At 34.9% G+C, this 16,237-nt stretch overlaps 1 protein-coding gene across 1 annotated transcript; it reads left to right on the plus strand.

Moving 5' to 3' along the window:
• Positions 1 to 23: 23 nt before the first annotated feature.
• On the plus strand, positions 24 to 15,885 carry LOC135681613 (CLK4-associating serine/arginine rich protein). The gene is made up of 20 exons (XM_065196165.2): positions 24 to 221; positions 2,891 to 2,985; positions 3,234 to 3,272; positions 3,415 to 3,477; positions 4,193 to 4,266; positions 5,283 to 5,373; positions 5,711 to 5,908; positions 6,130 to 6,208; positions 6,374 to 6,447; positions 7,087 to 7,125; positions 7,265 to 7,402; positions 9,044 to 9,514; positions 9,835 to 9,877; positions 10,244 to 10,304; positions 11,011 to 11,069; positions 12,162 to 12,208; positions 12,748 to 12,812; positions 13,487 to 13,529; positions 13,721 to 13,770; positions 14,309 to 15,885. Exons 1-19 carry the CDS (start codon positions 123 to 125, stop codon positions 13,749 to 13,751), a joined length of 1,809 nt encoding a protein of 602 aa, XP_065052237.2. The 5' UTR covers positions 24 to 122; the 3' UTR covers positions 13,752 to 13,770; positions 14,309 to 15,885.
• The last annotated feature ends 352 nt before the right edge of the window (positions 15,886 to 16,237 follow it).

A 16,237-nucleotide genomic window follows, 5' to 3' on the forward strand; every position in this document is an offset into this window, starting at 1 on the left:
ATTCTACCATTATTGGTTCGTGAAGTTATCATAACGCACTTCGCAAAGAAGGTAATGTGGAGGGCAGGACAGAGTGAGCATTAATAAATAACAAATTAACTTGGAATTCTTGAACAATAACCATGTGGCACGAAGCAAGAAAAATAGAGAAAAGGATCAGAGGGATAATGATTGATTACCGGAGAAGGGCTGAGCGCCGTACTGCATTTTACGAGAGAATGGTAGCCTAATTTTTTCTGTTTAGTTGATCTCGATCGCCCCTACTGAAGAGGCTAACTCCACCTTTGAGAAACTCATCTGCTGAAAATTCTTAAATATTTCTATCGTTATATTATACAGCTACAATCGAGGATGTATAAAGTTGCATTTGAAGAATGAAGCTAAACCGATGATTAAACCTAATTAAACTAGGACCTTGGGTTTGGACCCAAGTAATAACAACTGAGAGCCATAGGCCTAATATTGAAATAAGATGTGTCCAGGTAGCTGAAAAAAGACAGTCGAAAATACGCAACTGTGAGGATATTCACATTGCTAGGAAATAAAAATAAATGTGTGAGGTTGAAGCACCCTTCATGTAATGAAATCTTTCAATTTATGACATTACCAAGTTCTTTAAACTTGAGTCATAAACATATAATTGCTCATCAAATTGAAAATAGGACACCTGACACATTTGCTTAAACCCACAATGAAAAAAGTAAAGAAAATTCTTGAAATTTTCCATCTATCAATTTTTGGCGCGCATGAATTTTATGGTTCTAGTAGACAAAAAACAGATTCGTCCTACACCACAATTTTTGCCAAGAAAATAAAAAGTGCGTTCAAAAAGTTTACAAATTTGGATTTCTTTGCAGAAAATATGTAAACATATGTGCAAAAAAATGCTCACATAGAAACACTTTCTTTTTTGAGATTTTTCTAAAAACTTTTTTAGTATTAACTTGTTGTAATAGTGGAAATCATCATCCCTGCCTGACAACTACACAACCAAGATGATGCTTATTCTATTGACAGTTCTGTCTATCTACAGCTACCATAGCTATACTATAAATAACACTGCATTTTGGTTTGAAATAATTTCTTTTTATTATTGAAATTTTCTTTCTGGCTGGTTTAACAAAATTTTACCTTTTAACAACTAACTTCATGTTGATAACTCTAAGCTCTTTTTTATGGTTTTATGAAAACCATAAAAGAAAACTAACAAGAAAACTAATGTAAAAGAAAAATAACAAGTTATGTAATTTTGACTTTAGGATTTTAGTTCTCATTTAGTTTATTTAACAACCAACTCCTGGTAATTTTCCAGGGCATTATAATTTGGTTCCTAGGGGGTCTGTGCCCCTCCATGAAATATAAAAATCTGATGTTTCTATTGAGTAATCTCTTTTGTTTCTATTGTTCTCAAACAGAGGTACCCTTACAATAAGAAAACTGTTCCATCAGATCAAAATGCATTATTTTATGTCTTGTTTGCATTACACATCATATGCAAAGCAGAGATGTATTCTAACATAGTTTTTTAGTTTGTTTGATGATTAAGATGGTGTGCAAAACAACATAGAACAATGAAGATAAAATATACAGCTAAATGATGATGCCAGTTTGGTGTTGGTTACACATCATACATGCCAATACTCCTGCATATTGCTGGAGTCTCCTAATATTTTCACTCAATAATGACCTCCCACACACTACCATCATATCATAGAAAAACTCCCTGGATTTTTAAAGTTTTTGAATTTCTTGTTAGGGAAATTTTGTTACTGAATGCATTCTTGTGATGAAGGATATTTCGATTTTGATGATGAGGTCCAAATGGCTAATTAAAATGAATGGTCCACAGTTTGAAACAACATATGTTGTTTGTTTAAACGTTTTTTGATTGACCTTTGACATCAAAACCTTGCGCAAGCGCTGTCATTGAGGCATGTGTGCTGGGCGCTGTTTATTGCAGTTCTTCTAAAAATGGCAGGGGCTGTGCGGGCAGTGGTGAACCAAAAAGGAAATGAAGAAATATCTTGTGAAATTTGAAAGTCAAAAAGAAAAGTGGAACACCAAGTATCCATTCTTGAAAGCTTCAAAAAGAGATGAAAGCTACGTGCTATGCACAATCTTCAATGCTGACTTCTTTATAGGCCATGGTGGGGGAAATGATGTGACAAAGCATTTGATGTTAAAAAAAACATGAAGAAACAGTTAAGGCCTCTAAGTCAACTCAAAGAATGATAAGTTTTCTTCCTAGGAGTTCTGTGATAGATGAAAAGGTCACAAAGGCTGAATTGTTATTTACAGGTTTTTTATATGAACACAATCTCCCAATTGCCACAGCAGATCATGCTGGAAAATTGTTTAGAACCATGTTCTCAGATTAAAAAATTGCACTGAAGTTTTGTATGGTATTATCAATTATATTTTCGTAAAGCTCCCTCAATCTCATATGAGAATGTTGGCATGTATGTAGTTATACATACACACAACAAATTTCTTGTGAAGTGTCATGGTGTATGTCATGGGTTGCTGCCATGGACATTCCTTGTCATCTCATCCAGAATCCAGATGTGTAAAGACTCCAACCACTATATCTTCAAATTGCTCATTTTTTAGAAAAATGTTCAAATGTAATTTTGCAGGTTACTAAGTTTTTAATTTTATTCATTTTTGCGGATGTTTCTGGAAAATTTTGATAGAAGAGGGTGTGATACTAAATTGTTTGCATGCATTTTTTTGCCTACCCTTCAGTTGTTTTATTACCCATATATTTTTACATACCACAAGTCAAATCTTATTGGTTATTTGCCATTTTTCTATTTATGGTTTGGTGGCCCAGATTTCGTATTTTTTTTAGAAATAGGGGAACTATTTTTCTATTGATTTTGCTTTGTAGCGAGAGGATCCTCACCAGCTACTGCAACTCCATGGTAAAAAATGCAAGCTTTACATTGACAGTCGGCTGGACAAGCCAATGGAAGAAAGCCAGTTGTGAGTTAAATAATTGATGTATCTAGATCTGTAGATAACTTGCTGCTTTCTTTAACCCTTGAGTTGTTTCTTCCCTGACAGAATAAATCTCACCACATAGATATTTTTGTGATTGGCATTTTCAGAAAAGTATCAGTTAGCTAGAAACCTATTCATCATAACTATGTTCAGTATCAAGGCATATGGCGTATCTCTTTGAAAAAATGGTTTTACTGAACTGTTTAATGCTCTGTATTTTTATTCCAAAGGGTTCCTTGGCAAGGTGATCCAGATATTCTCATAGACAGGTAAAAAAATTTGTTATAAGAAGTAGTGAATAAGAAGTGTTATATTGTTCGTAATTGCAATGGTGAAAATATTGGTAACATTTTGTAAGACAAATTTACTTTCATTTAAGAAAGCATTTAAAAACAACTCTTTGTTTTTTAGATTTGATGCAAGATCCCACCTGGATTATCTCCCTGAAAAGATCAACACACTTCCTGGTGACAGGTAAAAGAACATGTCATATATTTTAAGAAAACGCTAGTCTTAAGGTTAACAATGTCGCAAGGATGATCTGTATGAAAACATCTTTACAAGCTACTTTTTCATGTCACAAATTTGTGACAAAAAATTATGCCAAAAAAGTTAACAAGGGTGGCAAACTGCCTGTAGGAGCTTACAAAGGGTGATCACAACTGTAAAACAATATTTCTTTAAGGAGAGGTCCTCCAGAATCTGAAGGGGGTACTAGCTACTGCCTTGCCTTTGATTTTCTTAATGCCTGATTACTGAAAGTTTTTCAAAAGCTATTTGATGTAATATGAATAATAAAGCAATAATGCTTTGTTTTCATTAGCTACCTGAACTTTCATCCAGGAATACCATGATATAAAGACTAAATTTTTGTAAATGCCCTTCCTGTCTTTTGAGAGTTAGATAAGTTTTTCCAACAGCAGTCAATAGCCCATGCCAATAATTTGGATCATCAGGTAGGGTGATCACTGATCACCCAGTAAAATGAAGAGGCCTGGACCCAGTAAAATGAAGAGGCCTGGACCCAGTAAAATGAAGAGGCCTGGACAATTTTTTTGATTCTTCCCTTTTTACTATCATAGCTAGAAATTGCTTGAATATGGGCTTGATATTATGGATAGTGGACAATGTATGCTAAAGATTTATCCTGTTTTTCAAAGGTTTTCATCAGTTGTTAATTTATTTTTAGTGCTGATGATGATAAAGAGTATGACTTTAATTATGAAAGGTATAGGACATTGGTACAGATTGAAGCAACAGGAGGTATTTTTAGTAAATTTGCATTTAATTTCAAGAATCATGAATTATCTATATTTTCTTCATATCAGGTTTTGAGGCAAGCAATCTATACTGCATGCTACCCAGATCACTTTACTTGCTCAAAATGAGCAACATGTCACTTCCCCTATCACAAGAAGAACAGACATGTCATAGGTTTTCATGTCTTTTGCTCATTCTTCCTAAGTTTATCTCTTTCTTTTTTATTTTCAAATTTCATTTCATTCTTTGAAATTTTTGTCACTTTGCCAATGCTCTTATAATTTTGGTGTCTTAGTTGTGAAAAGTATAAAAAAATGATCCCAAATATTCACCACACCTTTCAAATGTTAAGATTTGTTATAGGCTATTTGAGCAATGAGAAATGACTCAAACTATTTTGTTCTCAAACACATTTTCTTTGTGATTTTTGGCAGCAATTGTTATTTTGTTAGATGCATGTGTGGTCTCCCTCGTTCAAGGAAGCCCTTAGACTCAAATCAAAATGCAAAAATTGTTGCTCTTTTCCAAAAATTGATTCCCAAAAAACCAATTATTTGATTAGTTAAAGTGTGTTTATTTGTACTTTTTATTTGTATTCTCGAAAGTGAAAAGGGATAAACTAGAGAGGTTTTTGCTGGTTTTATGCATTCCATACTTTTAATTAAGCAGGTGATCTTTTCACTAAAGTTGAGCGTGGCAATGGTATTGGTGAGGTGACAAAAGGGGCAAACGCCCCCAATGGCAAGACTTTCTTTTGAAAATAGACGTTTTCTGATGTTCCAAAGGGTGTGGACCTCCATTTTTATCACTCGTTTTGTCTTGCCCCTCCCAATTGTATCACCCTGGCCACCCTAGCAATTAGTCTTTCTGTACTTCTATTGTAGTTTTAATTTGACTGCAACAAAAGTTAATCTAGAGGCATAGTACAAAAGTTAATCTAGAGGCAAAGTACAACCCCCTTGGTCTTACTTGAAATATTTTTGATACACATTGTTTTTATCTTCACTTTCTTTGTTTAGTGACAGAAGAAGCATATTTGAAGCAATTGGCAATCGAAGAGTGGTATGGCAAAAAGCAAGCTGAAAAACATAAGGCAGAAAAAGAGGCATTGTAAGCCAAATTATCATGTTATCTTACCTTCAATATTTTTCTAATTATTTTGACCACGAATAGAAGGAAGATACTTTAATAGAGGGCGTCTGCAATTTTCAGTTGCATTTTTAAATAGGGGAAATAGAACTATTTTTCGTTATTTCCCAAGACACACCTTGATAATAATGGTCCGTAGATTCCTCCCAGCGAGCAATCCTACCCATGCATAATGCTTGTATAAATTTAAATGTCTTGAGAAACATTCATATGACGTCCAAAATGTTTGAATTTCTAGATTTATTTTTCCAAAAAATGTTAATCGTTAGCAACATCTGTATATTGATAATTTCTTTAGGGCAAAGAAGAAGGCTTCCATTGGTTACAAATACGAAGGAAGTGCTGTGCTCTCTGAAGATTCAGATAAATCCGAAGATGAATCTGATATAAGTGATATTGACATTTCTGTTAATATCCATGATTTATCAGAAGAACAGAAAACGTCAATGGATAGTTTGGCAACACAATTCGGCATTGCAGACCAGTACTACTGCCGGTAAGTGTTTGTCACGACTTCCTGCATTCTTTAAGTATTCTCACATATAACATTTCTTCATAATTTGCAGTTTAACCCCGCAGTATGTATATATGAATGAGATATATATATATTATATATTATTTTGGCAATTAGATATATATTAATGAAAATTTAAAGCTTTTCCATACTGACAGTGATTCATCATTTCGCTGAGATTTGCATTTTTTATCCATAACCAGGCAACTGTTAAAGGAGAAAAAGGAATTTGATTTTGCTAAACAGTTGGAAGAAGAAGAGGAGGAAAGGTCAAAATTATCTGTAAGTTATGAAGTCATAAGTTATTTATAGTTTTCTGCCTTCGGCTGATAGCAGAAATTATTTTCAATGTAGCCTTGAGATACAACGCTGCAAACTTACATGATTTTTGAAAAGAAAATAATCCAGTTCTTACAGAGACAGACGAAGAATATTGTTTTGTTTTAGGGTCGAAGAGGAAAGCGTGCTCGACGTACTTTACGGGAGAAACAGAAAGCAACTCGAACCACTTCACCACCGAGGTGAGAATTCTTGCTTGATGCCCTGGTAGCATGATTTAAAAAAGTTGAAGTATTTCTCCAGCAAAGACTCAAAGTAGCTAGAACGCTTGACTTTAGTGCTCCCATCCTCACTTGCAGGTTCTGATACGCTTCGTTCCCTTTTTGAAGTATTTTAAAGATCTTGAATCATAATTTGCAATACATACCGTTCTCTCGACACAAAAAGCGTTATCTTTCCTTATACTTTTTGTTTTGCAGAAAGTAAAGCTAATATTACTGAAAGTTTTCTGTTAGTTTGATTTGCTTAACTTTTAAATAGCCTTTAATTGAGTAATTTAAAATCATGTCCATACTAGCAGCATCATTTTAACAGGTGTAAGTTTCACTCCTAGACTCAGCTTGTGGTACAGTTGTTTGAGCTAACTATCATATTTTGTATTTCAGGAGCCCGAAGTTCATCTTGAAGGGTTATTCCGAGTTTTTATCTCTCAGTATCATCTCTTGTATTAGGCGGTTGATATTTTCTTGACTCTTGAGTTGTTTTTGGTCAATAGGAAACGTCGATGTATGAATGCAGTATCTGTTTGAAAATGAAAACCAATATTTCTAAACTTGCCTAAACCATGTAGCTAACCACTGGTTATTTTTGTATTTTCATAGTTATGCAATGAGAGGCAGCCCAACATATGATCCCTACAGGTACGCATTTTTTTAAAAATCCATCTTTGGATTTTCAGCATTATTGATTCTTGCATGGTTTATTTTGCACGATTTACAACTGCTTTCAGTGCAATATGAATTGTATTTTGGAAATGTCATGTTATCTATTGCTTTGCAGCCCACCAAGACATGGGCATACGCGTTCATCGTCATCTCGATCGCCGTCACCTGACAATCCTGGCAAAATTGAGTATATCACAGAATTCGGTGGTGCAAGTAACTCTCAAGCAGAGAAACCAAAAATCGCATCCTCCCGGTCGGTATAGGTTTTGTTTTGTCACTGTATAGACACAAATGTCTTTGAACAGTTGTAGTCCTTCGCAAATAGCACGGACCCTGTCTTTTCAAGTGAACATTGTTTCAAAAAGCACTCGATTAAAGTTCCGGCGGTGGCAAAGGCCTCGGTGGAAACAGATAGAAACAAAAGATTTTGAAAATGGCACAGGAATTGGCCTACTCAAAAATGGTACGCTCATTGGCCTGGCCGTGACTTGCCTTGTTTGCTGGTTTTTTATCCACAGGGTCCTATCCTCACATCGCAGAGATCCAGTTGGGGGCGTATCAAGTTCATGTAGCCCCTCATATTTTAATGCAGATGCCCAAAATTGCAAATTCAGAAAATTTGTAGCTTTTTGTACTTAACAATACGGCAAAAACCATATAATTTGATTTTGTTCTTTCAAATCTTGCAGAATTCTGAAATTTATTTAGGCAGTTTTATCAAACTAAATACGAGCAATATTATACATGCCATTATATTATCCTCCCAACTTCAGCCCATTAGCAATTAATGTTGCAAAATAGACCAACGTATACACAAAATGTGAATCCTTTTATTATTTTTCTGGTAAAGATAAGGCAGCTAAATAACATATCTTAGGTTAAAATTTGAGCTTGGGTTACAGTTTTTGGTATTTATATTGCAATGCGGCTGCAAGATTCGCTAGACTGAAATTATGTGCCTGTTGTAGAGCAAATCAGAGCTCTGAAGGCTTCTTGTATGGTGACACCGTAAGAGAGTTTTTCAATCTTTAAGGTGATTTCTAGGAATCAGTTAATTTTTTTATATCTAAGTGTTTCCAGATATCCTGAATTTTCTGGCTTAATGAGGCACTAACGCAAAAATTGTAATTATTCAGTAATTTCCAGAATGCATGGAGGTCGGTCTATGTAGAGATAATGTACTTTGTGGGGACAAGTTTGTGTCAAACGAGACGGGGACAGAAATATGGGGGTATGATTTCGGTGAATGCAATGGAACGAGAAATGGTGCACACAGGTCGTAACACAGGAAAAAGATTTGCTCGTTTATACCGACGACAAACATCGAAAACGTTTCTTTTACTTCCACCTCCACTACAACGGTCCATTGCGTCCTCAATTACCTTTACAAGCGAATGGAAAAAACGACGGCCGGGGCAACAAGCCCGACCGAAAACTGCCAAATGACGTCAAACCCTTTGTTTCTGTGCAACAGACCAGAAAAGAAGTGAGATATCAAAAATGTTTATCCCAATTTTCAAAGTCTCGAAACTTAACTTCTACAGCGAGTACAGAAAAACAAAAGATATTTTCAGGTACTATGAGCCCCCAACCTTATGAGCATAAATTATCGTTGGAATCTTCGCATGCAAACATTTGCGTCAGTGCTTCTTTAAGCTCTAAGGCCCTCTAAAATCTAAAAATGAGTTGGCTCCCTTTGAATGCAAAAGATTCTTTTACGGTGTCAATTGGTAAACAATTATAAACTCATTTGGCTCATTTTCTTTCTTTTTCATATTGGCTACATCTTCCTTTGCTCATCTTCAAAATTCTTCACTGGTATGTATTTATTGAACTTCTATTTATGTTAAATTTTAAATTGTTTCCGACTTCTCTGTTTGGCTGCGCACTTCAGAGAGAAAAGCAGTTCTAGCAAAGAACACAGACGTGAAAGTAGGGATGGCACGACAAGTCACACGTCTAATCGGCATAGAAAGCATAGCGACCGTAGTAGATCCAGGGATAGAAGTTCAAGAGGTCATCGCTCTCGAAGCAGGTCGCATTCTCGTTCCCGACGAAGGCACAGTTCAAGGTCAAGATCAAGGCGGAGGCATCGGTCGAGGTCATCAAGAAAGTCACGCTCTCGATCACATCACAGAGGTCGGTCACACTCAAGGTCGCGGTCTCGGTCGAGGTCAAAGTCGAGGTCAAGGTCACACGAGGATAACTATAAAAAAAGGCGAAACTCAAGTGGCGATAAGCGTGTACAGAAGGGCTCAGAACGATCGCGATCTTCGTCATCATCAAGATCGAGGTCGCGATCACGGTCTAGATCGAGGTCGCCAAGGCCATCTACTCATTCTATAACACGGAAATTAGAGTCCCAGTGAGTTTTTAACATATTTTTTGCTTTGTCATACTCTTTTTTCAGTTTATTGTTTATTTATTGACATAACATCAGTGTAGCCTCTAAAGTATTCAATTGGTAGTCTCAAGACTGATGATCAAAGTCTTTTTAGTCATAGCCAGGATGCTGTAAAATGAGGTCGTAGTATTGAAAATTAGCAGGTAGCACTGCAATAAAATAACAGTATGTTTCTGTTTCTACCCAATATGTTTCTGTATTTTATTTATGCCGGCAAATATTGCTTCCTTACAATGGTTTAGTTTAATTCTGTTTTTTCGTTTATTTTCCTTGCTAAACAGAGGACCGAAAAAGGTTCCAGGAACAATAGCGACTGGTGAAAAGGTAAAAAAAGCTTTCAGTATCTTGTAATTGATGCAAACTGATGTTGCGAAGCAGTATCAGCAGCTTCGTCTAAAAAGACTAGTTCTACCTGGTTGTGTTATAGCTATTCCTGTTAAGAATTCCGCAGCAACCATATGTAGATTGAAACACGTAGCAGAAGATATGACGGCCTTTTTCGTGAGTACAGCTTGTCGCGTAAGGACAGATAACACCTTGTTGCGTAGGCGCGATGTGTTGCATAAGAACAGAAAAGAACAAGTGGGTAGGCACTGATTAGGAGCCAAAACCTTGTCTTCGTGGAATTCTCGTGGAATATTTAATTAAGGCAGTATACGTCTAGATAAAATGAAATCGTCTTTATTTTAGCCAAAACTCACACCTCAAGAGCGACTAAAGCTTCGAATGCAAAAGCAGCTCAGCAAGCAAAGTGAGTTTCTTAATCTACTGCAAAGTTTGAATATTTACAAGTCGCTGTTGGAACCTATTCTTTTATGCGGTGTCTGGCGTCATAATTGTAGGTCCAGGTTTTAATGTAATTAAGCCTCTGTTTGCACTGATAAAGTCTGTGAATGACTGGTCGCTGTTTAGTATTGACTTTGAAACCAAGTACTTATCTATCAGAACACCTAGAGAAGCATTTTGTACTCACAAAGTTTACTGACAGATAAAATGCTGCTTAAGTGGAGAATGTGGCTGAAGATATGGCTTATATAGAGCATGAAGTGGCTTATTTCAGTTATTTCTCTCGCTTATGCATAGCTGTTGCACTGAAAGTATTTATGAACAGAGCTTTTTAGTTGCTCCATTCACCATATCAAAATCACCACTCACTAATATTCACTGACGTAATATTTTCGAATGAGAATCCAGACTTAAGTACCCCGACGCCTAAGCCGTACAATATAAGAGTATATCGTTAAGCATAAATATTAGCTGTTTTAACTCATGTATGTACAATTTTAATATCTTAATAAGAGGTGTTAAATTAAGTTGGTGAGGAAACTGGAGAATCATCAAGTTATCCAGTAGGCAATTGTTTACAATGTTTTGATTTTAAGAAACTTGTGTTATGCACGTTATATTCATCCCCATCTTTTCAAAGTTTTAACTTTCCATTGCCAATTGTTTTCTAGTAAAACAGGATAAGCAAGTTGAGAGAAAGAAGAAAGATGACAAGGAAAAAGAAAGAATGGTAAGAAGTTTTTCAGTCGATAAGATTGGCCATTTTTAAGAAATTTTTATATCGCCCATATTACATTGAATCTTCCATTCTAATCTTCCTGGTTAACCAGTGAGGTGCCGGATATTTTAGCATAAGAAATATTTTACCGGGAAGTGAAAAATATGATAAAGCTCTTAATCTCTTTGCAAAAAACCTTTCACATTGCATGCGTTTTAAACCTTGAACATCCCTGAATAACTATGTCCGACTTTCGTCAAAACACCCAGACTTTCGTTTAAATTGTAAGCTGTGTTCTCAAAACCAAAAATCCCTTTCTCTCTACCTGTCTAAGCAGTTATTATCATATTACTTTCATTGACTGGATTTTTCAAGTGCAAAAAGCTTTTGTTATAAGCTGGTTTACTTTTTCATTGGCTTATGCGAGATTTCTTGCCATTCACTTCTATAGCGCTTAAATCCAATCAGAAGATTTGAATGTTCCTCGAACTGTTTTGGAACTAATGGTTACAGGTGTGTCGAAAGCCATGTGTTTCCAAGCTGATGCAATAAACCATGGTAATGAATGATAGGGCTGTGCAGCCAAGAGAAATTGATCCAGAAGTTGAATCTAGTAAAGGAGAGATGGGATAACGATTAATAAATTATAGACAACATAAAAGCTTTGATAAAAATCGAACATTATAACATAAATATGTCCGTAGCTTGTAGGTGCGACTATAATTCCTTAGATATACAATTCAGAGGGATGTCCTTTTCTCTAGAATGTGAAATTATTCAACCTCTTTCGTCACATATTTGCCTCTTTTGTCACATATTTGCCTCTTTTGTCACATATTTGCCTCTTTTGTCAATGTTTCTATCAGCCACTAGCATCGTATATTTGATCGGATTATTGTCATTATTATATAATCGCAAAAGAAAAACTCGAAGATGATTATTAAAAAAAGTGTGTATAGCCATAAATATTACAATAGAATGTTTCGGGCATAATTCTTCATCGGTAACACACACTCAAGTATTCCTCAGGGTACAATCATCACAATAATGGTAACAAATTTCTAATTCTGGACTTGAATGTAAAAAACTTGTAATTTTTTCTAGGATCGGGATAATGATATCTATGAATTGCAGAGAAAAATACGGTACCGGTAAGAAAAAGAAAAATTATTATCCAATCTTGTTTTTATTCTCACAACAAAACTACAATCGCTAAGCTGCAAAAAGCTAGTACATTATTCTCACGTCTTTTTTCTAATTTTTATTTGCTCGTTAGTTAAAGTTTTTAGTGCTAGATGAAATTTACAGAAATTTCAAGATATTTTGAAACGATTTGGCGTGGGACATGCCACAAAGTCGAAGGTAACTACCTCCCAGTTGAGGTTTCGGCTAATGATTGTTTCGTTAACAGGCTTCAAAATCACGAGCATCAGTTCAGTAAAGTTTTGATTGGTAAAATATTATGGAGCATTTTTAAAAGATAAATTAAGGCAGCCTCCTTGGAAGAAACACCTGTAGATTTGTGTTACTAAAAAAGTGACCATTCTTTTTGCTGTCATAACTAGCACTCATGTTGATAAGATATCAAGAGGGGAGAGAACTTGTATATTTGGTGAGATCCTTTTAGTGTTAATTAAAGCCACGCCCTTGCTTCTAACGCCATTTTACCCCCGTCTCTTACATTCCTCAGCCCAAGAAATGATTATCATCATCCCAGAGAGCGGACTCCGTCGCCAAAGGCCTCTTCCTATGGACGTTAGTATTTTTCCTTTTGAGCATTTTCCTTTTTAACATTTTCCTTTTGAGCATTTTCCTTGTAGTATTTTGTATTAATGAGGAATTTCTAAAGATATAGATTCTAAGCCAAAACATTAGTCTGCAGAAGCAAGTAAGCCAAAATTTGTTTGCTGTACTGTAAATCAGGGGGAATGAAGAACGTTTAACTGTTTTTTCTGGCTTTATGTGTACAGTCTTTGTATACATTGTCTCCTCAAAGTCTTGACTCAAATTATGAAACTTACTTTTCAATTTTAGCATGTTTTCTCATTTGTAAGACTCGTTCGTATTGAAAACCTGTTTAAAGACAGACTTCCTTTCATTTTCCATTGCTAAGTAGCATCTTAATTCTAACAAGCTGTTATGTATAATTTACTTTGGTTTTTATGTTTTAAACTATTAACCAACACTTTATTGTATGTTGATAATTTCACTAAGGTTTGAGTCCCTACTCGAAGATATTTTATGACTGTGTGTTCTTGCTGTCTTCCTTAAAATGAAGCAATTTGTGCTTTCAGTTTTTTATGCATAATTGTATATATTTCCCAGATAATATTCTAGGTTGTCATAAGAGTAATTATTTTATATGTCTGTCTATTTAGTATCAAATGTGTGACACATTTTTTGACTCTAGGCAATTCCTTTATTTTTAGCGAAGGATAGATCAAGATCGCCATCAAAATCACCGAGAACCAGGTACAATCGACAAACCGATTTTCTTTTTTTCTCTTTAAATGTAAATAAAAACATGGTTCTCATTGAAAAGGATGTCAAGGCCTCTTGATAAAACTCTTTCACGTGCAAGCTACATGTGCAAGCTGACAATTGCTTGCCTTGAATTAACCTGCAAACTGCTATGTTGAAAGCAAGCTTTCTTAATTCTACAGAGCTTATGAGGAGGTAGGATGGGAAGTGTAAAGAACAGTATTTTTCAAAGGTATGCATTCTCACTTCGGACGAAAAATGATTGTCATCATTGGCCTTGTATCATCCTGGTTCGTGTTTTGGCACAGTGCCAAAAGGTTTTGCAAAGAACATAAATATTCCTTTATATAGGCTATCTAACCGAATCGTTGAGACAAACGAATGTTGCTATTAAGGATGTTGCTAGGATATTTTGGGTACTGTTTTGCAAATGAAAACTCTTCTTTTAGGATTCAGAAAAGTTAGAGTAGCTATGACTATAAAAACCAAAGATTTTTTCCTCATAAGATTTAACTTTAAAGAGCATCAAGCAAAATTTTCTGTTCTTGTTGCTTTTTAACTTTCAGGATCTGAATAATACTTACATAAACCTTAACAAACATTTATATAGGTCTCTAACGAAGCTGTATTTTTTTCTATCTCGCCGGGTCCTTTTTGATTGTTACTTTTTCTTAGTTTTATTTTCACATTTATAATTACCATTTAATTTGTTTACATATTTTTTCTATTTAAAGCTTGAATACTGACTTTTACTTTCTCTTTCTTTTCAGTGCGCTATAATTTTATACAATTATAAAAATGACGTTTTGTCAATTATCATCTGGATGCATGCAATTATGTTTCAACTGGCCAATTCAACTATTTGACCATTGCGGAGAATTCAAACAATTTTACGAAGAATACGAGGAGAAGCGATGCCAAGTGAAAGTTCCAAGAAGCTGTCAAGAGAGCACAGTGGAACTGCATTTTCATTTCGCACATTTCGAAATTCAATGCAATTCCTTTAAAATAACGAATCTTGAATTTGATTTCTGGTTTGTCAAGACTAATGTTATTATATATTGATAAGCTAGTGTCCCGCTTTTGCAGAAGGCAATAATTGCTAGTAAAATTTCAGCTATGTTCCGTGGATATGTTTTCAGATTCCCAGTTCATGAAAAGATAGGACATTTAAGGCTAAGAAGTTTCTTATCTAGCATGATCTTAATGAAAGTTTTATTTAACCAAGCTCAAAATTGTACAGGGACATACTAGTTTCAGTAAAAGATATCATATTTGTAGTACCATAGCAATTAATTTGTTCTATTTTCTCTTTTTTCTGAAGTTTTCTCAAGATTTTCTCAAATAATGTATCAAACAGACTACATCGCATATATTTTTAGAAAACTGAAGTTCATTCCTATCTTGATATCATTACTGATAGACATACACAGCACAGTCATTTTTATAGAAAGCTGCTTTAGAGTGTGTAATGAGCGAAGGTTTTTTGAGTCATTGGTTGTACTAAAGGCTTCTTGCATCATCCCTCAATCCCTGCTTTGCATACACTTATGTCCTTTATGTAGAATAAGTGCAGGGGTGTAATCAGATGAAGTATGAATTTTTCGTAATTGACATTTATTAAAACATCCAAAAGGATTATAATTCAATATAACATTATAAGTTATGATGTTTATAATTCATCGAAATCAAATCAGAACTTATAATGTTTAAGTGACAAAATGCGAGCAGTTCCCTAGATTCTAATGAACATCCAATCCTTTTAGAATAGTTCCTTTATTTGAGAAAACTAGTTAATGGAGTTTCTTTAAAACAGTTTGCCTACTATGGTTAACAGGGAGCCCTCTCCCTGACCAGTTTTGCTTCGATTCCACGGTTACGGGGATATAAAAGAAAACCCCATTTTTAAAGGTCTGATGGGCCCCTTTTTGGCGATTTTCCACATGACCCCAACTGTGAACACTTCTCGGATTTCTATACGGATATGCAGATAAAACCTGTTCAAAAAAAATTTTGGATGTGTCCCAAGTATTTCAACGCTTGCCAATAGTACTTGCAACGCCCGAGCAGTTTTGGTGAATTCCCGATAAACTTCTATTATCGCCTAAAGAAACACTTAAGTTGCCCCTTTTCCCCAAAACAAAGTTGGAATTGCACCACATTTTTTTTCAACATTTACAGTTGTATTCAAAGGGTGTATTTCTATAGAGAATAATCCAACATTTTTAAAGGAGAGGGAAAACTGCCAATATGAGCGACAAAAATACTGTTTTTGTTCCAAGACTTTCGTCTGGTATTTTAGTTCTTAAGTTGTCAAACTTATAATAAGAATTGACGAATTAATTGACACTAATCTTCATTCTTTCCCCTTTTGTGAACTGCATGGTATGTTTTAAATTTCTACGTAAATGTCTAGCCTGATGATATTTTTCAATCAAGATCTATTAATTTCTACCCATTTGTTTGTTCATATTGCACTTAAAAAATGAATTGTTTCCAACAATAAGATAATGGTGGTTATTTTAATCTTTTGGCTGTGAAAATTTGCTCCACTGTAAATGAATTGTTGATTGTGTTACCTTTAGTGGCTCGGGGTTTTTTCTCTTATTAATCTGCTGCATTGTTACGCACCGGTTCTTAAGGCTAATAATTTACTCAATAAATTATGCATAATAGAATTGGTTCATTCATAACAAAAT

Source organism: Rhopilema esculentum, chromosome 12, assembly GCF_057945365.1.
Source record: "Rhopilema esculentum isolate cy_ngs chromosome 12, ASM5794536v1, whole genome shotgun sequence".
In the NCBI taxonomy this organism is placed as follows: domain Eukaryota; kingdom Metazoa; phylum Cnidaria; class Scyphozoa; order Rhizostomeae; family Rhizostomatidae; genus Rhopilema; species Rhopilema esculentum.